Source organism: Drosophila busckii, chromosome 3R (assembly GCF_011750605.1).
Source record: "Drosophila busckii strain San Diego stock center, stock number 13000-0081.31 chromosome 3R, ASM1175060v1, whole genome shotgun sequence".
NCBI classification, from domain to species: Eukaryota; Metazoa; Arthropoda; class Insecta; order Diptera; family Drosophilidae; genus Drosophila; species Drosophila busckii.
Genome location: NC_046607.1, coordinates 11,020,913 through 11,044,757, shown reverse-complemented (window position 1 = coordinate 11,044,757; position 23,845 = coordinate 11,020,913). Strand labels below are relative to the sequence as shown.

Sequence of the window (23,845 nt, the reverse complement as noted above, 5' to 3'; positions counted from 1 at the left end):
AATATGAAATGTGTAATAAAGTGTAAGGACCTTGCAATAATGATAGTTTTGCCGAATTTAAGCTTTGTTTACAATCTTAGTAGAAGCTCACCTCTTAGCATATTTAAAAACTTTTTCACTTTTACTCTATTTGAGTATCGATCTTACTAATGTCTTTTGTAAATTGTAAAAAAACTTTTATTTAATCAATCAGCAACTGCAGAGAAGCCAAACTATGTATAAAACTTATGACAAATAAACAATATTAATTATGACAAATAAACAATTTAATATAAATTAAATACAAATTTATTCGTTGACAAATAATGCAAAGGTATATTGTTCCTCCTAGTTCCTCCTCCTATTCGCATACGACGTCATAAAAGCTTTGGACAAAAAAACTTCTTATGTATTATTTATTCAATGCAAAGTTTTCAAGAAGATAAGCTGTCGCACTCATACAAATGTTATAAATTAATAAAAATGAATAATTTTTTGGTAAATTATATTTTTTTAACAATTCTAATATTCGTAAGACAAAATTTGTTTATTTCAGTGAGTTATAAATATAAATTAAGTACCTTAATAGAGGCTGAGAAAAATGATTTTGTGCCGGCTCAATTGAACCACATTTCCAATATATCACAGTTAGACAAACAAAAATAAAGTGTATGTATTTGAAAGTTATAGAACTACTCAACATCCTTCATAAGGGCAATAGCAGCGGCACCGATTAAACCACACGCACCCATTATGTTAAGCGGAAGCAGTGCATCAAAGTGTTCCTGGACAAATCAGACGATAAGCATTAAATAGAGCTCAGATAATAAAGAAGTGCTGCTTACCAGCTGCCAAAGGAATGGAACCAGAATAAGTGCAATACCCGACGCCAAGTTGCCCATGCCAACGCCAAAGTTCCGCACAATTGTTGGATACTGCATGGCAGTGTAGGTGGGTATAATCGCATTATTGGCGCCAATTAAGCACTTGGCTATAAAATGAATCAAATCTGTAGAGTTAGTAGAATATGTCAGTATAATTTACATTGCACTCACCCACAATGGCCAGCGCTATGACACCGGTCTGATTGTTTTCACCTTGCGGTATCAGATTCGTGGCCAGACAGCAGAGACCCGGCAACAGCATATAACCCAGGAGACTGCTACGTATGCCCGCCTTTAGCACAACAAAAATGCTAAAGCATATTGAGACGGCCTCAATGGTGCCGGCCACAGCGCTGTTCATATAAATATTGCCACCCAAATTGCTCAGATGCAGCGTCAGTCCAAAATAGATGATAATCAGTGTGAGCCAAATAACCAATGTGAGCACGGTGGTGCGCCAATACTTGCTGCCAAACACTACCACCAAAGGGTTTACATGCAGCTCCAGCTCCAGGTCATGGTTTGACTCCTCCACAACTTTGTTACCCTCAACCTCAGTGGGTGGAGATTGTTGCGCCGCTCTGGGAACCGCAGCCTCAAGTGTCTTCTGATAGTTGGCAGGCAATAAGGTGCCATTCATCTTAGCAGCTCGCTCAATCAGGCGACAAAGCTCCTCCAGGCGCCCCTGGGCCAGCAGCCAACGTGGAGATTCCGGTAGCCAATACCTGTTGGAGCAGAAAGAGTCCATAAATGCAATGCTGATGTGTGTCTGACCATTGGTATTTTTCAATTGCTTCGAGTGCAAGAGAGCGCAGCTAATCTGAGGGATATTTTGTTCTGCAGGAATGTGGCATGTGTGGCACGTTGCTTTGTTCGTTTTAAATCTAATTGATGCCACGCATTGAAATGTTGTCAATAGATTGGCCAGTGGTTGCAAAGAATGCCGTTAGACACACACACATTACACAACTCGACTTTGAAGTGAACAGCAAAATACAATGGAAATGGCACTATTAAATTGAATTAAAAAAAAAAAGGATAACAATGCCAGAGGACTACTTACCAAATGCACAACATCACTAGCCAGGGCCACGATATGACCAATTGTAGTGTGCGCCAATCTCGTATAAAATAGGCAATGCCAGCAGATAGGACATACGTGATGGCGACTGGCAATATATTTAATATACCGATTATAGTGCGCCACTGGCCAGAGACCAGCTCCACAACTAGCACGAAGCTAACAACAGTCACGGTCATTGATGCGAATCCAATTATAACACGTAGCGACATGAACATGGCCAACGATGTTGAGAAGGCCAAAATTCCACCTGTGCACCAAACATTCAAACGAATGTAGTGGAGAGTGAGAGAGATAGAGAGAGAGTGAGAATGTCAGGTACAAGGTCGAGCATGTGAATAAGCATCCTAAAGTCAATTAAAATCCTAGTCTACACACAGATGCAAATGACAATTAGAATATAAACGTAGCTCGAAATTGGCATGGCTTCAATTGTAGTAAATGCAATTAACGCTATTTATAGTTGCCCAAGTACCTACCGAATATGGTTTGTATGCTCACAAAGGCCATCAATGTGTGCCGGCGTCCAAATCTATCCGAGATCCAGCCGGAGAGCACTGCGCCAGCAGCAGCACCCGTAAGAAAGCACGTTTCCACAATATTTGTTATATCATTGCCACAAACCAAATTAAAATCCTGTACTAATGTTCTAGCTGTACCATCCACGTCGGAGAACTCAAACTCGGTGCACTCTCTATAGCCCAACTCGCTGGCATTGCTGGGCCAATTGATTAGTTCTCCCTGTTCGTAGCTCAGTTGGCTATAGTCGAGATCGCGCAGAAGACAGCCATTGGCGGTCTGACTTAGATTACGCCACTCGGCAATGTCCAGCTGGGCCAAATTGACTGGTCTGGCACACCAATAGTCCTTGGCTGATGTCTGTGAAAAGAAAACGCATTCAAATTATAGATTTAAGAATTAGAAAGTTTGTTTATTCATGTCACGGCTGAAGCGTAAACTCAAAACTGGTTCCAAGTTCATTAATACAAAATATGCTTAATTTAGTTTGGCCTAAAGCTAATTAAGGCAATGTGTCATTAAGTGTTGTTCAAATGAAATCATAAAATGAGAGGAAGCCGCTTAAAATTCTTTAACTACTTCTTATCTTAATTTTCCCTATAAAATAGAATACAATATAAGTTTATCAGCGACCAAATTGTTCATAAACATTTTCAAGGTCCAAAGGTGAAAATCATTGTTTAGTCAACTTTTAACAAGTGCAAGTGCTCTAGTTACTTAAAGCTGTTTTTTTATATGTATATTGTTTTGTAGTTTATGCTTTGTTTTGTTTTTTGTTGCTTGATAGGCACTGAACTTGTAATTAGCTAATGGCAATTACGATTTGCCATTTACGATGGCACTTGAAAACTGATTAATTATCGCTGCATGGGCTGTTTTATTCAATGGCAACTGTAACAAGTAACGACATGTGGTTATTAGTTTAAATTCGAATGCAGGGGCCATTGACTTTAAATACACGCATACTATGAGCAAATGTAAGTTGCATAATGCTTTGATGTTTGTTTGGCAGTAATAACAACGCTTAGACGTTGAGTTTGTTTAACGAACTCGAGTGCGGCGCATGGGTCGTATGCGTAACAGGTTGATGTGCGATACAGTTGCTGAACGTGTTGCAATAAACTAAGCGTACGTGAGTGTCTGTGTGCTAGGAAACGGCTTCAAGTTCAAGTTGAAGCGCACTGTAGCTGGGAAAGTAAAACATTTATGCGACAACAAGTAAAAGTTAAAGTTCTTCAAAAATACCGAGCAGCATTTGTTTTTTTCCTTTTTATTTTTTTGGTTCTATTAATGAGCAGCGTGACTGTGTCTGTGTCTGTTTGACTGTCTATGGCACGCCATGTCCGCTTGTCCACTTTGAGTACTGCAGCGGTTACTTGTCACGTTTCAGGCATTTGCATAAAGAACTCAACAATGGCATTTTATATATCGCACAGCGCGTGGGCTTAGATATAGCGACATGATCAACACACATGGACCACCACAACCTGCAACCAAGCGTGCACATGCCACATTTGCTGTAAAACTTTGATAAATTGGTTTGCAGGTACAATTTGCACGAGTTCAATTTGATTATTGTCTGCTCTTTCTCGCTCACACATGCATTGTTGCTGCACCTGATTGCAATTTATTCTAATGACGACATTGGCCACACTGGTCAGCAGTTGAACAATGCTACAAAACGTTTGTGCAACTGTTTTGCCATTGGAGTAATTATTAAAAAAATAATACTCATAGTAAAACATATTTCCTACTTTATGACGCATTAAATGCTGTTTTAATGACTTTAAGTATAACAGTTAGGTGGCTAATTAACAATTGTCAATTGAATAATTGCTAGGAATTTTTTAGAAGAATAAAACAAAATATTGCGTTAATATCATCACTTATGAGAAATCCCTTCAATATTCGTGCAGCTTTTGCAGCAAATGCATTCAAACCGGTCATAACTAATTATAAATCTAACAATAAGTGTGCAGGGTCATTGTAATGATAGTCAACCCAAAGCAACACCTACCAGCTAATATACATATTTCAATTATAGATTTGCGTTTTCAAACAATTTATTTGCAACCAGTGTGCCTGGTGGCTTAACTTGCTCAGACAGTCGTCTGTGTCTAGCCCACAAAATGTTTGCTTATATACATATATAGTTTTTTTTCAAATTATTTGTTTGTATTTGGTTTTGTTTTGCTTAATTAATATATATTTAGTTATTTTAGCGGTTGCCATTGGCTCGACAGGTAACCTGCATGCTGCTCTCAGTAACCTTTCGAAATTAACCTTGGTTAACACAAGTCGCAAGCTGAGAGCTGAGAGCCGCGAGCCTCAAAGCGCATGCCAAACACCTGATATAGATCAGTGGGAGTGCCTGCTGATGTGCAATAAACCAAGATACAATGCATGAAGATTGCTTATGTATATAAACACATATATTTAGGTTAATGCACACAAAAATCTGTTACTATATTTAGTAATATATAATCCTGTTTACAAATTCATGTGTGGACTCTGATAATAAACAGAATATTAAAACGAAATTTTTGTTTTCGGCTGCTCTCAAACGTGTTTGCTTTTAACATATGAACACATTTTTGGTCACTGAACCACATACACGCATAGCTAGCACAGTTGAGACGCAAAATAGATGAATGAGATTTTCTATTCGATTTATTGAAAAACAATGCACATGTGGGCAACGTTTACCGTTACCACTCACCTGAAAGACGTAGATAAATATATGGAATGTGCAGATGCCCTGAAAAGTGGAAAGCAGGGCACACCAGAGGCATTGCCAGCGGCCAATGGTGCCCATTAGCTTTTGCAGCGTTTTTAGCTGCAACTGCTCCAGTTGTTCGGGACTTTGACTGGATTGCAGCATGGGCGACAATTCGCCCAAGTGCGTTTCAAGTGCTTGCATAATTAACGCACAATAAACTCGATTTTTGTGTGATATATATATATATGAATATATTTGTTTTGAAAGCGAACCGGCTGCGATGTGCGACCAAATTGAACTGAGTTAGAATTTTGCCAATATAATACTACTTGTGCTTTAGTTTGGCAATGGAACGAACTCAGCTTCTTAATCATATGCAAGCTACGAATTGTATTTTTATGCGTATTTAATGCTTGTTTGCTGAGCGTTTTGGTCACATAGCGTAACTCTCTGGGCCTCCGCTCACACACTAAAAAAAAGCACTCGACGTCGAGTCGAAAAAGCCGCCTCGTCAGACAAACAGGTGTCTATTACTAAAGTGACAGTCAGAGTTACACAGCTGCGCTGCCACCTTACAAGATTTTCAAATTTCATTCAGATAAAGTTCAACAAACTGACAAATGGCTTTGATGATGACGATGACTCTGACGCTGGCGATATCGATGACGATATTAAAAGCTCTAAGTAGCTGCTAATGAGGTTCGATTTGCTGATTGCTCTTTGCCTTAAAGCTTCACAAGTCTAGCATCAATCTTAAATTAATTTAAATCTTTTGTGTATCTGTTAGTTTGCCAATCTCTTTGCATCTTTAGAACGCATTTTAAAATAACAAAACAAATTGCGTAGCTTAGTATATTTAATTAAAAAATTTATGTTTAAACCTGAAATGAAAACCTTGCAAAAACAAGCTCCTAACCGGAACGTCTGCCCCAAAAATAAAAATTTGTATCCATATACAAAAGCGTTAGGCATGCAAAATAAAATCAATCAAAACCTTTAGATAAGATAAATGATCATTTTAATAAAATTGTTGCATCATTGCAATGAGCTTTAACAACAAGCTGAGCTCATAAATGCTAATTGGGGCTTTGACTTGCACACACACATGCAATTATCGATTGGTAAATAACAGTACTTAAGTACTTCTTTTTATACGGTTGTAATTTTCAGCAGCATTAGCTAAAGCTTCAATCCATATGTCAAGGTATTTGCGGTTTACATACTACGACAAAGAAAACCTTAATTTTTTTTGTTTTTCTTTTTTGGCTAGCACGCTAGATGATTATCTTGATTATCATATGGTTGTTGCGACAATTGACTAGCACGCAACACCAGGTATTTATGCAACTGTCAAATTGTCACAAATAAGGCCCATTAGGTGCGTATGGAATATGAGATGCAAAGGCAAATTACACGAAGGTCGCACTTGAGTGGGTTTCACGCCACACGCGAATTTAAAGCAAACGTATTGATTGGTGAATTTGAAAACTAATAGCAGACGCTGACACGCTTTTATATCATTCTACCATTAATAATAACAAAGTGAAGTGCCTAGATGTCTGTCTGATATAGAAACACAAACACATCACACATGCATATTTCTTGGGCCTTATCATTTGCTGCTTAGACGATAACATAATTCTATGAACTGTATTGTGAATTTAAGTTTTCAAGTAAATCATAATGGCACGTGTCTAAAAGCTAAACTTTCGTTTTTAAAACAAATAAACAAATGTTTGCTTTTAAACAAATTTCAACAATCGGACGCGCAGTTGCTGCTCACAAAATAAGATTTAGTTTTTATTTTTATTTTTGCTTTTGTTTTGCTGTCGCTGCCAATCAACTGTGTAAATATTTAACAATCCATAAGCTGATTCACTAAACTAAAACCAAAACTGACACTCACCTGGAACACAAACATAAACAAATGAAATGTGGTGGGTACTTGGAATAGGCACAATACAAATGTCCAGAAGAAGCTCCACCAGCGGTAGTGGCCAAGGAAATTGGATAGCACATCGCTATCAGCATCTTGGCTAAGATCCTTTTCCGTTGTTTCTGTTGTGGCTGCTGCAATTGGTGGTGCTGATGCCTGTGCTGGTGCTGACACTGCCATTGCCATGAGGCTAACCTTCTTCAAGTCATCAGAGTGACGACGAAAGTCCATGGCAATCACACTAATTTCCGGTGTACCTGGCGTGGGCTTTGTTTCGCGATAGCCACCATTAAGGTTGGCATCAAGGCTGCCCCGCGAGCTGCCAGCACAATTAAAATTCAGGGAGCCGCGTCTGAGTACACCACTCATATTTATTATGCAGTTCGATTAGTTATTTATGTATCACTTGAAAATGTTTGTTTCCGTTTTTTAAGCAATTCTTTTGCTGTTCGATTGCATTGCCCGGAGTCGCGCCGTTGATTGCTTGCTTCGCTTTCTTTGCCGCGATCTAAATCCGTTAAAAGTTTGCTCAAGCTCTTTATAAGCACTGCGAAAGCTCAAAGCTTGCAGCTTCAGCGTTGCCACCTAGTCACAAGTGCTAAACATACTGAGTCAACGGCTTAAAAGTTGTCGTAGGTTGTGGCGAATGAAAACTTCCATTGATGCACTTTGAGTGTTAAATCCTTAAATATTAAGAATCTGAGATACCTAGAACTTGCAGGCGGCCTTGAGCCGAACTGCCCATCCTAGTATGAGAACAGTATCATTCTAGTTTTTTTTTACCATATACATTTATTTTTATTAATATTATTATAAGTATGTATGTATAATTTTCTTTGACACTATAATTGCATCTGCGCTGCTTTTTGGTAATTTTTGATTTACAACAATTTACTGTTTAAATACATATGTATATGTATTTCTATATTTGTATGTTTGAATACGCATTAATTAACATTTTCGCATTGTTCCTAAGTAAGTTGCTGTTATATTAGTATTGAGCACTTAACATGAGAGTTTACCAAATACAACTTCGATGGAATATCTAAAGTTTGTTTTGATATAAACATTTAATAAATAACATGTCAATATTATTATTTTGTTTTAAGAATTACTTGGTTGTTCCTTTTTTTTTTAATTTATTTTACATACTATGACATGAAGCTTTTTCTAAATTAAACAAATTGCTTGCAAATTGCTTAAATAAAAATAATTTGTTTAAATTAACACATAAGTACAATACAAATAATAACATATAAATTAGAATTAATTATAAGTACAAGCTTTTTTTGGCGGTAATTTCTATTATTTGTGCTGTGATCTATTTGACAATTACACACATACAGACATACATATATATAAGCGGAGTGTATATGCATACATACATATTATAAATGCATTAGTATTATAGAATTGAAAATTATAAAAAAAAAACAAAACTAATCCAGTTTAACAGCTTTCTATATGTATACATAATTGACCAATATATAGTTAAATTTTGTTTACAGCTAATTAAATAATTGACTACATGTACCAGAGATTACAATTGGATTCTTTTTCTTATTTGCTTTTTTTTGCATTAATATTTTCGATATGACTACTTGCTATAAAACATTTAATAATAAATTTAATATTAATAATATTTGCGTGCACAACAGAAACGTTAACAACGAGACGAGATTATATGGGTTACATTAAGATATTGAGATATTGTAATGTTGACAAGACATATTGACAAGTTATATTTCATTTTGAATTCAATACAAGCAACAACAAGAGTTGGTTTTTTTTTTGTTTTATTTAGCATCGAATTTTCGTATTAAATTCCAACAATGAATTTGAATACTTTTGTCAAAGTGTGATTTTAAATAAATTTCTTTCCTTGAACCTTGAGCTACTTTTTTTAAATTTGCGGTGGCTGAGGCGGTGGATATGTTATATTAGGGGTTGAGCAACAGTAATTGGCTTGTATAGGTAGTATATCTTGGAGTTTATATATGTATGTGTGCATTTGTGTCTGTGTGTGTGTGTGCTGTGTGTGTATTTTGGACCAGCCAAAATATTTATTGGGTGACAAGGGACTATGTTATTACACCTGCTTCGCAGCATTCTGGCGATCTGGATTAGTGTTTGCCTTACGCACCGATGTCTCCGGCAGAAAGAGCACCACAAAACCACCAAAAATGCTCCAGGCAGTGAGCAGCGCCATCAGCAAATGACTTTCGATTTTATTCTGTAAAACATAATATTGGATATATAAAAGAATCTATTTGTACCCGACTCCAAACTACTTATATTTACCAGCATCGAGAAGTAGGGGGTTAAAATGAGCGCCAAGCCGGCGGCAATGTTGCATGTGCCCACGCCCACGTTACGTATGGGTGTGGGATACAGCTCCGACGTGTAAACGGGCATAATGGTATTACCAGCGGCGATTGTAAACTTGCCCATCATCAGGAATGTTATCTTCAGCCAGAGCATGTCCTTTTGCCCCTCGGTAAGCGTAGCGCAAAAGCAGGCGACGCCGGCGCACATCAATGTGGCGCAGAAGAGCCACTTTTTGCCAACTTTTGTGATAATGTACATGGCCACTGCAATGGCTGGTATTTCGACTAGGCCAGCTATTGCCTGTCAAAAAGAGCGGCAATGAAAAAGGGTAGAGGAGGCATTAATTTGGAATTGAGTGTTGGCGTGGCGCATTAATCAACTTGGCATCAAAGCAGTGTCAAGTGTTGTCAAAATAAATTATGCAATAAATTAGCTAAAAAGCGCCAAACACAGTGCTGCCGCCTTGGCGGTTTCATAGCTAAATAATCTATCGCGTGCTAGAATGTTTGTATTATGTTAAAGAATATATTTATTTAAAATGTTGACTTAAGGTCAACAACATAATTCGTAACAAATCAAATTTATTAAGAAATACAAAAATATAAAACAAAAAAAGTAAAGTCATATGTATAATTAATGGCTAAGCACTGTTTGCTTGGAAAACCAAACATATTTATGTTTATGTATCTAGACTGACGTTTGCTGTTGTTGCTGCTGCCTTTTGGCCATTTGCCAAATTCTGCACTTGAAGCTACTAAAGCGCCTGGCCAGCCAGCAACAACATTATATAGTATTTATTTATGCATATATGTAGGCAACATCATAATTCGATTGCAAACAGATTTGCTTGGCCCTTTGCGTTGGACATGACAAATCCAATTAACAAAACAAATCTCGACTGGGGCATGTGGCACTTAGCACTTGTTAAATGTGTGTGTGTGTGTGTGTCGGTGTGTATGTGTTAATGCCACGCACTTACCGCTTGATGGCGACAAGTTGAGTTTAAGATTACAGCGCTGAGTGTTTGGAATTTTAGATTGAGCCTAAGTGGACTTGTCAGTCTCCATTTTATGTAAATGGTCGTACTTACCGAATTCAAGTAGACATTGCCACCGAACGAGCTCATGTTCAAAATAAAGCCATAGTAAACCAGATTCATGGTGAACCAAATGCAGAGAAAACAGATTGTGATGCGGCGCAAGTAGCTCGAACGAAACAAATAAGTTATATCCTGCGAGCTGCTCCCTTGCGTTGGCGGCGTTAACTGATAATCTGGCGGCAGCTGGCGTCCATTGAATTTGGCCGCCGCCTCAATGATGCGCTTCACCTCCTCAATGCGACCCTTGACCAGCAGCCAACGAGGGGATTCCGGCACCACAAACCTGGCAATTAAACAAAATTCTCATAAATTTACCGCCTACACAATCGTGTAGCTCGTGTTTTTACTTTTCTTTAGCACACCCACGTTTGTTGTTTTATTATTTATTTATTTATCCAACCACAGACAGGTCTATAGCACTGGCCCGATTTACACTTTTAGTATTTTGTTTACATACCAGAGAAAACAAAGGAATATGCCGGGCACTCCAATGCACAGCTGCAGTCTCTGATAATCTTGCGTTAAGTAGGCCACACCGGAGATGATCATATACGATATCGGCAGTGGAAACAGATTGTACATGCCAGCTATAGTCCGCCACTTGCCGTCCACATACTCAATTGCCAATATTAGACCAGAGTATGTAACCGAAACGGAGACGAGACCCAACAATCCCCGCAGCGCTAAATACCAATATAAGGAACTGCAGAAATAAAGCCAGAGACCTAGATGGATTAAATAAAATTTTAAAAAATAATTAAAGTAATGCAGAATATATTCTTTACTCTATTTTTTGGGTGTTTATAGTTCAAAAATAAGCGTGATTTTCTTCCATTTGTGAAAATTGAACTTGGCTTGCTTTAAATTACCGACATTCGAAAATCTCATATAGATAAGTTCTGGGTTATTCTATGGACTAGTCAATAATTCGTTGGAAGCGAAATCAATACATTGTCTGGCAGAAATCACACGTGGAAGCTCTGTGTGGCTTTTTGGTTACGGCTGGTGAGTCCCTCATTAGTAATGTCCTTTTGAATGCAAATTTCAATTAAGCTGTACGTGATTTAATCAACAAGGACAACAAGGCAGCATTTGCCAGCCAGGCAGGCAAGCAGGCTGCAGTAACCAGTGATGCATTGCCCACTCAACATTGACCCCGCCATCAATGCCAAGTTCACAGTCAGTCACTGCAGGCAGACGCCACTTGTCAATGCCACTTGCACTTCCGTGTGCATGTGCGCCTGTCTGTGTGTGAGCTTGTGTATGTGTGTGTGCAGAGGATTGACGGTAAAGGTCAGCGCAGATGTTGATAATGCGGTTCATGAGCTTGTTAGTGTTACTGTTGTTGCTGGTGCTGGCGCTGGCGCTTACCGAATATGGTCTGCAGCACGGCTGATATGAAGAGCATTGTTTTACGGCCAAACTTGTCGGATAGGTAGCCGGATAGAATGCCACCTGTGGCAACGCCCAGTAAAAAGCACATCTCAGCCACGTTAAGTAGATAATCCTTGTCGCAGACCAGATCCCACTGCGAGGTCCACGTGTTGCCCAAATTATCATTCATGTCATATTCCCAGCTGCTGCACGCCACCAAGGCACTGCCAGCACTTGCAACTGCCGCCTGTTGCTGCAACAAATGTTAAGCGAATTTTCATAAAATTATTGAAATGCATTCACGATTACCTGCAGCTCTGCTGGCGTAGATTCATTGCTCAGCTGACTCCAATCGATATTTGCGCGCCATTTGCAATTGTCCCTATCCCCGGTCAGATTGCGCCAAAGATCAACGGGCAGCTGCTTGAGGTGCGCAGGACGCTCGCACCAAAAATCTTTATGGGCCGACTGATAAACGGACGAGGATATGTGAAATGTGTTGGGCACCTGGAAGAGCGACAGTAGCACTGTCATCAGCAGCTGCCACTTGCCATAATGGCCCATCAGATCACCAATTACATCGGTCTCATCCTCATCATCAGCTATTCCTGCACCTGCCTGCTCAGCCGTCGCCAACGGCGACTGTGTGGGCGTGGTGGTGGGGGACGGCTTGCCAGCGTTGTCGTGCATGACGCACAAAGGAACTGCAACACAAGAGCAGCAAGTGAGTTAAGTTAGGTTTTACTTAGCGCAACGCAACGCAACGGCTTAGGATTCAAATTAATTTTATGGCGCGTGTCAGGAGCACACAAAGCACGCAATTAGTTAAGTGGCCGCTGGAAGTTGGCCATAAACCAGACTCAGTAGCAGGCAACCACAATACCAACTGCAGCCAAGCCAAATCAAGCGGCAGTAAGGCGACTTTATTTCATTTATTACGCGAATTGCCACACACACACACACACACACACACAAACACACTCATATAGAAAGTGAAAGCTGCTTTCACTACTGCCCTCGGCCAAAACTACCTTGCTTCGATGGAATTCAATCACGTCGTAGGCGATTAACTACAGCTGCCCAAAGTCCAATAGTGCTGAACCACATTGACTTGGCCCGGCTAAAGTTGTTCTGTGCACACAACTACAAAATAAAAGAATAATAGCTAGAGATTTAATGTAATTGCGATGGGCCAAAGGGAAATGCAGGAAGTTCAAATGCTGCTGGGAGTTTTATGACGCTCTCGCTTTACACTCCCCTACTCTCCTATTTCCATAGTCATATATATTTTTTTGTAATTAATGTGTCGATTTGAAAACTTTTAAGTTTAGTTTTTATAATAAATATTTGTACAGCGTATTTAAAAGTCGTTGATTCGGCAAAAGTTTCTTTCTCTTTTTGATTTCATTGCGGCCGTCGTTGCCTTTGTGGCTTTGTTAGGGTTTTGTCCAGCGAATAACTGTATATAGAACTATATATATGGTATTGGTATCAATAGCTCATTCGTAGCCTAGAGCTCAATGCCAATGTGCGCCAACTTAAATCACTTTCGAGCTGTTTTCTCTGTGCCTAATCCTTTGGCAACTTTTTTTCTGTCTTCTAATTAAACAATTTACTGCACGTCAAATGTAATTTGGACCAAGTTAGCAGTAACTATATTAATACCATAAGCCTTGTTGCTAAACTAATTCAACCACAATTAAGTTAAGTTTCTATTGTATCTATATAATGCGATTTAAGTTAAGCTTTAGCTTTTGTTTTTGTTTAAAAAAGCCGAAATGCCGAAATGCTTTTTGTTGCATGCAACTCGGCTTAAATTGGCTTTATGCAGATTTGTCTTTCTCCCTCTGTATCTCTCTATCTGCGTGAGTGTGTGTGTGTGTGGCTAGTGGGCGTTGCATTGCAGTAAAATTCACGCCACATGCCACACGTTGCACGCAGCGTGTTGCACGTGATAAGCTAAGCGCAAATTTTCACGCACTTGTAAACACAATAAGCGAAGCGTGTTCGCCAAAGCTGCCGCAAGGCACACACTGGGGAGGGGCGCCTGCTGCTGCTGCTGCCCATGCCCATGCCCAAGCCGGATGTGGGGGCCAGTGCATAACGACATGTGATGCGCTAACTGGCAGGATAATTAATTATCAATTTCATAGACGCCATGCAGCAGCTGCAACAAAGCCAACTTGCATGGCAAATAACAACAACAACAACAACAACTGTAACAATAACAACATACAGTTAGTATCCATTTTGTTGACATTGCCGTTGACATCGCAGTTAGTTGCCCACAGGCAGCCACATTGCCTGAAGGTCGTGCCATACGCAGCGCCAAGCACGGGATACAGTTAGAGACTGCAAAGGGAGAGGCTTGGGCTTTAACGAGGGTTTGCTGCGGGCAGCATGCGACTCAATCTCAATGCTATAAACTACGTCGTCGCCAATGCCAGTTTTACCTTCAACTCGCACACGAACACGCCTGTACACACGCAGACACTAGCGCGCACACACATGGCGTATGCGCAATCTTTTGCGGTACTCTGAAAATAACGCTAATTGCATTCTGCAGCTGTCGTTCAACTAAACTAAGCGAGTGACCAAAGCAAACCAATATTCTAACAACATGTATAGACCACAAGAAATCTCGCACGCTGGGAATTTCAAATAATGCAAAACTCATCAAGTATGCTTATATTAAGTATAGGTCTGCAAGTCGACAATGTTAAGGATAGAGAGTGAACTATTATTATAATTGAATTGAAATTATGAGCTCTTTGAAATAAAGTCCAACATAAGAGTTTTCACTCAATTACTTACTAGATAATCTATAGATTTCAGTAAATATTCAGGTTTAAATGAGAACTTGCAAGTGCGAGTATCTACTGTACATAATACTGTACAGCTAATTTAATTGTCAAAAAACAAATGTCTACAAAAATACAGTCGTGCATTAAATGCTCTATTGAGAATATTTAGCATAACATGATTGTAAATTAGGCTTCTGGCATTAAATTGTTATACATTGAGCATAAAATTCTAGTATCTTATCGTAGATTATATGTATAATAAATTATACACATGAATGTATTTTAAAATTTTCTCCTATCAGCTACAACGTGTGTCAATTAATATTGCGCTGACTTAGTTAGATATGGCGGCAATTCCATTGAGGCGTTTCCCATAGAGATAGTTTGTGCTTTGAGCGTTCTTCTTGATGCAAATGAATCTGCAACGTTCCATGTCGAATTACCACTAATTACAAGGAAATACTCTATGCATATTGCCATCATATAATATAAATACTTAACATATATGTTAATGCAAGTGCATACATTAAACTTGACAGTAGCAAGCATTTTGTTTGTACGCTTATTGCCGCAAAGTCGAGTTTACTACGAGTGTTAGAGTGTGGAGTGGAGAGCTTGCAGCGTTTTGGGGCGCGATCTTTTGACACGCTTCAATAGCCAGTGGCTGCGGCCCAGCGCTCAGTGGCGCTCAATTGAAAAAGATAAATACGCTGCTCAAATAATGATTTGTTTCAATTGAAAAGTCAATGCCAGGCAGCTCCCACAAGTTTCATCTATAGACTGCGGGTGTCTAGTGTCATCAGCATTGTCTTAATTAAAAACTACAAGCAACTCGGACTCAAGTTGGGTGAGAAAGTTTCACAGGCGCGTATACTGCTATGGGGAATTGATATACTATGTACTTGCATTTGAATTATGATTTATATGCAAATGCTAAAAGAAAGCCATAGACACTGGCAATAATTATGCAAAAAATAAGCCAAATGTGTGTAAAATAAAAACCATAAAGCACGCTGCTATTTTGTCAGGCGTAAGTGCATATAAAGAAAATTATTAGCGCCATAAACAGCGCGAAATGCGCTAAATATTTGCCTTACAAAAGAAATCGTTTAACTCTATGGGGGAAAATATGCTGCTGCTGCTGATGCTGATGCTGGTGCTGTCAGAAGTGGGCGGAGATGGGGGTGGCACTGTGCCGCGGCTGTTGACTGTGAGATAGACAAGCTGTCGCTGTAATTAGCAGTCATGCATATAAAAGTGCATTCACTTTCATTCTATGATGCTGCTGCTGCATATAATAAAGATGGTGATGATGACGTTGGTGTAGAGCAGAGAGGACGACGCTCAATGACGTTGCTTGACAATTTGCACATTTATAGGATTTGTTTATTATGCATGCAACTGTCAGAGTCGTATTTAAATTGTAGCACGCTGCCAAGTGGGTAATAGTAATTGTAATCTTTGCAAACACAAGCACAAGCATATGTAGCATGCAAGTGCCGCTTTACCATGCCATATAGAAAATAATAGCAATTTGAAAGCGACAGCAGAAATGTTTTTAGTTTTCGTTTTTGTTTTTGTCTGGGCAGCATAACTCATCACATGTCAGTCTAAATGCTGCTTTAACTAGCTGGCATCAGCAACGACTTACATTGCGTATGAGTAATATTCGCGACTTGTTTGCTGGTTTTCAATTTAGCGCAGCAAAAACTTAGTCGATTATAAACAATTGATAAATATATATGGGCTATACATATATGTAGGTTTAACTGTTTGCGGGTACGTGCCAGATTCAACATTTTCACGCTTCGCAATTAACGATATTGATTTTGGCTTTCGTCCAGAAATCAAGCGAATACAAATTTGTTCAATTGTTTGCATTAAAGTTGCGCTTTTTTGCAGATAAATTGCCCCCAACTTATGCTCAACTGTAGCGACTAATTGTACAGTAAATCAGGCGCTAAATGTGCCGATTTATTTCGCACCAAATACAAACAAATTACTCATTGAACTGCCCATGAGTCAAGCAATTAATATAGTCTGCTAAATAAATTCCATTTCACTTGCGTACAATGCGGCCAGGCTAAACATACATTTCCTATATGGTATGTTTGATCAAAAACTGCTGCTGACTGCTGGGCTATAAAATTCAGACAATAGTCGTATTGACTTCAAAGCGATTGCATTGAAATTCCTTGCTTGCTTTAATGGCCACCACATAAAATATTCTGATTAATTGTGCGTCAGTAAACTAAATTAGCAAGCATTTGGTAGCGACATTGTTATTATACATTTAGTTGTTAAGTCAACATTTTAAGCCTACAAAGCAGTCTTTAATGGGGCTTTTGTAAACATAAATGGTTTCAATATGTGGCCCTTTGTGCTCCAATCCAATTACGAATGTTCTGTGGCAGTGCTTTGGAGTTTCCAGCTAAGTTGCAACGTTGAAAGGGTTCTTAGGCGCACATAAGCACATTTGATTGCCCCAAATTGCAAACAGTTTGTGGCAATATTGTCAAACGGTTGCTCATAAAATTGCGTATACGCCAGGTATACACAACATATACATAACATACAATTTATGCGCGCTGTAATCAAATGAATTCAAATCAATTTTTGATGAACTGGGCGTGTTGGGGCTTTTGAGCAATAAATTGCAAAATCTGTTGATATAGTCGCATTATGCAAATGCTTGTGCCTTTTGTGCTTCGACACAATGCAAACAACTTTTAGTTGACGAAAAAGAAAAAAGTAAAATAAAATAAAATAAAAGCGAGTGGCAGTCTCTAACAGCCAGCGAATTGAAGGCTCCTTTGCTGTTCTGTCCTGCTTTATGATTTTTCACATTTGTTGTAAGCCAACTAACAGTTGCCCACGAGCTACATACATATGTACAAATGTGTATGTCCTGTGGCCGGCTAGCATTTATACATTTTTATTTATTTTCGTAAAAATGTAGGTCATCAGTGCCAGCAGCAAACATGAGTATGCTTATTTCTTTTGTATATCTATATACATATTTAAATTCTTTTTTCTTTTTTTTTTGCATACATTTGTTGTTAACATGAATTTGCAAATCTATTTCCATTTCGATTTGTCTATGTTGCTGCTGCTGCTGCTGCTGTTTTTGTTGTGCTGCTGTCATCTTAATCGAATAGCAAATCGTTTGGCAATTTCAAATTTAGCCAACTAAGCAGACAACAAAACCCACAAGTCTGCCACACACACACACACGCACGCACAGTGTATTTATGTGGGCGTGTATAAATATATGTGCATGTGTGTCTGTGTGTGGCCTTTTGATTACAATTTCAATTTCAAAGTGTGCGCTGATTTGCTACTTTTATGCGCCTTCAATCAGTCGTCGAGGCTCTGCTTCCGCCATTAGCATAACCCCAAATATCGATGATGACTGGAGGCAAGCAAACAATCGGCAAACGACATCAGGTGATTGCTAGGTTTATTCGCGAGTGCTTTTTTTCGCGTTTTGCTGATTTCTTTGTGTTACTTTGTATTCATTGTTAGCTGTGTATTTTATTAGCTGCCCTAACTCAAAGGGTGTACTCAAACACAAGATATTAAAAATTAGGCACAACTTTGTTGCTCATCATATAAACTACAATCTGTAGATAGATAATTTTGGTATATATTTAGAGCTGATAAGACTTAATTGATGTATTAATAAAATATGACAATAACTGGTCCATGTGCGTATTTTTATTTTTATCTACTTTTTAGCACATTTTATGATATCTATAGTTGCTGCGCTCTACAAAGTTCAGTTGCTTGTTACCATTATGCTGCTCATTGTTGATATTTGCTTTAAAATACAGACAGACAGACTCAACAGAATAAACAAATAGGCAGTTAAGCAAATAAGCAAAAGCAAAGTCAACGCTGCTGGCACTGGCGCTGGCACATTGCAGCGCTAAGGATCACGATACGCACACGCACATATGCAACGCGTTGTTGTTGTTGCTGCTGGTGCTGATGCTGCTGCTGCTTCTGCTGCTGCCGCCGCTGCTTGTGCTGCTATTGTCGACAAGCGTTCTTGACAGGGCTCGTAATGAGCTTACCTTATGGATACAATTCGCGTTGTTGTTTCTCTCGTTGCTTCTAGACTAGGACGCGGGCTAATCCTGCAGCCTTTCACGTTGCTAGATTTTTATTTTTATTTTTATTTGTTGCTGCACAATTGGCAGCCCAAGGATACTGGCGACTGTCTGCCTTAGCGTCTGTTGCCTCGATTCCTGTTGCTTGCTGTTTTGATGAGTTGGCGCGGAAATCCGTTTCCCGCTTGTCCGCCTGTCGCCGCGTTTTTTGATCAATTTTATGCTTGTTGTCTTGTTGTTGTTGTTATTATTTGAACGGAAGCTGACACATAAAACCGACGCTTCGCTTTTATTGTTTAGTATTAAATTTGTGCTAATTGTTTGTTGAGCTGTTGCACTTGTACAATTATTTGAAGAAGCTCAAGTTTGCCAGTAGACCTCAGGTTTATGCACAGCCGCCCGTTTAAGTGTAACTGTATAACTGTAATTGGTTTATGAGAATATGTATTTTTAAGCGCGCGGGAAAATTGCATTTGCAATTTGTTACTCATACGCCGCGTGGTGGTGCAAACGTAATTTTTACGCGCGCATCGCTTAACTGACAGCAATTTGCAATTTGAAAACAAATGCAGCGAGAGCAGCAGCAGCAGCAGCAGCAACAGCAACAATTGCAACAACCACAACAGCAACAATAAGAAAAACACTTTTGACAAACAACAATTAGTTTTGACGTGTAATAAAATTAGTGCGCACATACGTGAGTAAATTACTTTTATGTTCTTAGAATGTGCCGTTAAACCAAAGTATTTAAAAATTATAAAATAATACCTATACAAGCTATAGCTATACTATGTATGGCCGCATATATTAAATAGATCGTCTCGTCATAGTTTTTTAAAGCAAAAGTAAAAATAAAAAACATAAAATAAAAGCACATAAAAAATCATAAGTATAGGCTATATTGGCACATATTTATATATCTACATATGTGCATAACATTGTTGTTGCCACTCGCGTCTTGTTGCTGTCTATTTGTTGTTGTTATTGCTGTTGTTAATTTATTTATTTAATTTTATACTATGCGCACTCACGCACCCACAAGCGTCTTTGTCTTTTTCTTCTCACACGAGCGCAAAGTCAAACAGAAACATATAAAACTCTTCCTGCTGTTGCTTTCGCATGAATTCTCTATGGCGACGGCCAATGAGCAAAAACGACTATGATGGGCGACAATGTAATTTTGTCTCCGGCTGTTGATGCTAAATGTTGTTGCTGTTTGCTATTGCGATTGCTATTACTGTTACTGTTGCTGTTGCTGTTGCTACTGATGCTCCCGCACAAGTTTCACACAACCACAACGAATGACCGAGAGCAACTGAGCGCTCGTCTGAATTGCAAAGAACTTTTATAACATTTGCTTCTGCACGCTACATGCCAGCGGCAACGCACAGTGGATCTATTTGCCACAATTCTTGATTATTTATTAGTTCTTATTCCAGTTGACTTTGAAAAGAAAATATTCTTATAATAGTTCGACTTAAAAGAAAAACTCTACCGCATCTTAACAATTTGTAGCATAATATATCTTATCAATTACTTGTTGGCGTAACAGTGCGCACACGTCACTGTACAAAGCTGATAGATGCGTCGACAGCGACGCTGTTGGGGCTGCTGCTGCGCTATGACCATTCTTTGGCAGCGAACGGCGACGCCAACGTCAACAGCTGCTGCCACTGCACTCAGCATCAGACCGTGCGAGTTCTCTTTAGCTTGCGTTCTCTTTGCATACGCGCTCTTCGGTAGCGTACTCTTAACTTGTTTGGCGCGCAAAACTGTTGCTGTTGTTATTCAATCGCCGGCATCGCATTGCTTTACTCACTCACACACACAAACATGCATGAGTATGCAGATATGCAATGCTAGCACTTGAACTACGTAAAACGTTTTGTTGCTGTTTGTAAGCAACAATTATTATTGTTTATTGACAGAGTAATTAATTTAATTATGTGATGAAGTTAACGCTTGCTCCCAGAAGTATGCAATGAAATGTGCTGCTGTGAAGTATATATGTATATAGGTAAACATTTAAATCAAGAAAGTGCATTCAATATTCGCTTTGCCGCAACTACTTAAAATATATTATTTATTTATTTCGCAAAAAAAAATTTGTTGGTGTCACAACTCAATCAGCAGTATGTAGACCAAAAGATTTTAGAACTATTTCGCAGATATTGCAGTAAACACATGTATTATTTATAGCTGGGAGCACGTATAGACAACTTTGGACCTCATCTATAAATTCGGTGGCACGTGGTCAGAGCCGATCATTGGTTGACGAGTGTCATCAGCACTCGTTCGTAATTCGCTTGATGGATCACATCAAAAGCAAGAACAATAATGCTGACAATTTGTTGACACCTAATGTTGTTGTTATTTCACATCGTTTGTGTTTTGTTTTTGCTTTTGTTGCGACTTAGGTGATGATTATCAAAATCATGATTGTTTAATGACAATTTACGTTGACTTGTACGAATAACTATGTATGTGAGAAACGAGTATCCAAAATGATGATGCGATGTAAATTGGGATAATGGTTTACACATAAGCAAATTGTTTTGTAGATGGTAAACTACGTTTTATAAATAAATTATATTTATCAATGTAGTGTCACATTAAAAAAAATGTAATGATATCATACAAATAAACAATGGCCACATTGTAACCAAAATGTGATTCATTCACTTATTATTATTAATTCTTTCTGAACAAGGGTGTCTCTTTATATTATTGTTCAGGTATTCAATATAGAAATGTCAATAGAGTGGGAGAAGATCATAAACGTTGGTCAACAAACCAAAGTCGATAATGGAATAAGCAAATGTTAATAAGCTTTGTTGCCAAAATATTTTACAGATTAACACAAAACATTTTTAAAAAGTAATAATTGTAAACTAGCATAAAAGACGTTAATGTCAGTTTAAATATTGGTATTCATTAGAAAGAATTATTATTGAAATTAAACATTTGATATGTGACACAAAAATATTAGAAATAGCTGGCACTTAAATAAACTCTGAAGCTAGCTGGCAAGCAAAGTTTTCAGCTTTGAATATTTCTCGCATGCGATAAAAAAATGTCATGCGCAATTTTGCTGTTTGAATTAAGAAATAACAAATAATAATATAATTTGCATATTGTTAATTTACATTATGGAGCTTTGCGCATAAATATAATATTGACATGTGCTATACACTTCAAAAAACAAGTTTTTTGCATGTTGTCGCCTAATATGTAACATCAGTAGATTAAAGGTTATAGATCAACATTTAACACTGCATATTTTACCATAGTGATTAAAGCCACTGCCTTAATAATTATTAAAAATGAATATAAAAAGAAAAAAGTAAGTAAAAGTAACTAAGTAATAGAGTAGTCAGTGTTTGCTAAGCGCCAGGCAGGTCTTTGTGCTTGTTTTATTTGTTATCAATGCGGCACAACGACAAGCAAGGCAAGACGCATACCAATTGTTGCTATATCTGCTCGCGATTTGAATATATGCAAGCACATTCTAATTAGTTTTTTGTTGGCGCTACACAATTTTCATAAATTAAATGGCAAATATTTCAAATTCGCATTGGCATTCGCATTTGATTAGAGAACAAAGGCGAAACGTGAAGCGTGTACCAGGCTCCGTTTGCAGTGCTGCAAATGTCACTGATTTATGGCTAAGAGAATTCATCGTGTGTGTGTGTGCCAGTTTACTTTGTGTACTTGTGTGGTTGGGCTTGACCAACTTAACTGGTTTAATGGCACAGTAATGGCGCGTATTTTTTTACTTACTTTTGGCCGGCTTCTGGGACGAAAGCAGCGGCAGCTCCAGCTCCATATTAGCTTGGCTTTCTAGACCAGCTAGGCCAGCTGATTGGCGTTTCGGCATTATAGTTTATTTTTTTATTGTTATAGGTGTATTAATGCGCAAAATGCAATTTAAATTTTGATTTAAATTCAATTAACTATTTCGTTTGCTTGTTTTATGAATTGGCGCCCCACGTCTTATCAAAGGCACGCGCTTATCACCGGCATTGGGCGCTGACCATGCGTAAAGCTTTTAAGCATAAATAGATTTAGCTAGTTAAGCACTCGTGTATATATATTTATGTGTTATTTATTAATTTATTATTATTATTAAAAAAAACGGAAGCACTCAGCGCGGGTTAGGATTGCTCACTTGCCCCACATATATCACGTTTTACTCAACAGAGCTGCATATTCCGAATTGGGCAAACGTGCTGGCATTTCAGTTATACGACTACGACTACGTCTACGACTGTGACTACGACTGCGACAGTTACCGTTTTTGGGGTTTTGACTTTATTAGCTTTGGCGTATTCAAATCGATTGGGGCGTTAACGTTGGCCTTTTTGTTTATATGATATTTGTTGAAACCCACTTTTAGCAAACGAACAACGTGCGAACTGTGCAACGGACTGCGACCAACTGACTCACTAAATGCTGCGCTGACAAGCCTTAAAGTCGCTTCACTCCAGTCCACAGACTGTCCACGCGCTCCCCCAGACTGGCTAAACATTGAGCCCGCGCAACAACTACAGCTACAACTACAACTAGATTGAGTCGCCAAAATAAAAAATTAAAAAAAAAAACTATTTTAAAATGAAGCCCAAGCCATGATGATAAATTCACAATATTGCTGCCGGTTTAATATACCCTGTAATCATTAAATTGGAGTATGCCACACTTAGTTTGGCCAACAATCTTTTTAAGCATTTGAACTGATGTCGTATATGCCAACTTGGGCTTAGTTTGTACTTCCATTTTATAATTTACCTGCAAATAATATTACAGGGTAGTTTAGACATCGAGCAATCGCATTCTCCAGGATTCCAGCCAGTTTTTTTTTTTTGTGTTTGTTTTGGTCTGATTTTATAATTGCGAGTGGGCAACGTCAAGAGCTTCGCAATGAGAATTGGAAATTGGTATGGGGTAAGGGGTATAAGGTATGGGGTATGGGCATCAGCACCAGCAGCTGGTTTGGGGATTGGCCCATTAAAA

At 38.6% G+C, this 23,845-nt stretch overlaps 2 protein-coding genes across 7 annotated transcripts; both read right to left on the bottom strand.

Moving 5' to 3' along the window:
* Positions 1 to 515: 515 nt before the first annotated feature.
* LOC108601700 (organic cation transporter protein) lies at positions 516 to 7,618 on the bottom strand. 2 transcript variants are annotated; one of them, XM_017989614.1, is made up of 7 exons: positions 7,085 to 7,618; positions 5,183 to 5,376; positions 2,424 to 2,823; positions 1,927 to 2,194; positions 1,035 to 1,588; positions 825 to 970; positions 516 to 764 (listed from the first exon to the last, which is right to left on the bottom strand). In XM_017989614.1, exons 1-7 carry the CDS (start codon positions 7,485 to 7,487, stop codon positions 672 to 674), a joined length of 2,058 nt encoding a protein of 685 aa, XP_017845103.1. In that variant the 5' UTR covers positions 7,488 to 7,618; the 3' UTR covers positions 516 to 671. The 2 variants fall into 2 exon arrangements, with proteins under 2 accessions (XP_017845103.1, XP_017845102.1); XM_017989613.1 differs by lacking the exon at positions 5,183 to 5,376 and having other exon boundaries at positions 7,089 to 7,617.
* A 953-nt stretch (positions 7,619 to 8,571) lies between these two features.
* LOC108604374 (organic cation transporter protein) lies at positions 8,572 to 22,698 on the bottom strand. 5 transcript variants are annotated; one of them, XM_017993826.1, is made up of 8 exons: positions 20,074 to 20,136; positions 18,800 to 19,256; positions 12,229 to 12,623; positions 11,917 to 12,172; positions 11,003 to 11,270; positions 10,537 to 10,828; positions 9,420 to 9,746; positions 8,572 to 9,351 (listed from the first exon to the last, which is right to left on the bottom strand). In XM_017993826.1, the coding sequence occupies exons 3-8, from the start codon at positions 12,607 to 12,609 to the stop codon at positions 9,208 to 9,210; spliced, it is 1,668 nt and encodes a 555-aa protein (XP_017849315.1). In that variant the 5' UTR covers positions 12,610 to 12,623; positions 18,800 to 19,256; positions 20,074 to 20,136; the 3' UTR covers positions 8,572 to 9,207. The 5 variants fall into 5 exon arrangements, with proteins under 5 accessions (XP_017849315.1, XP_017849316.1, XP_017849314.1 ...); XM_017993827.1 differs by having other exon boundaries at positions 20,080 to 20,128; XM_017993825.2 differs by lacking the exons at positions 18,800 to 19,256; positions 20,074 to 20,136 and adding an exon at positions 22,616 to 22,698 and having other exon boundaries at positions 11,917 to 12,166.
* Between the last annotated feature and the right edge of the window lie 1,147 nt (positions 22,699 to 23,845).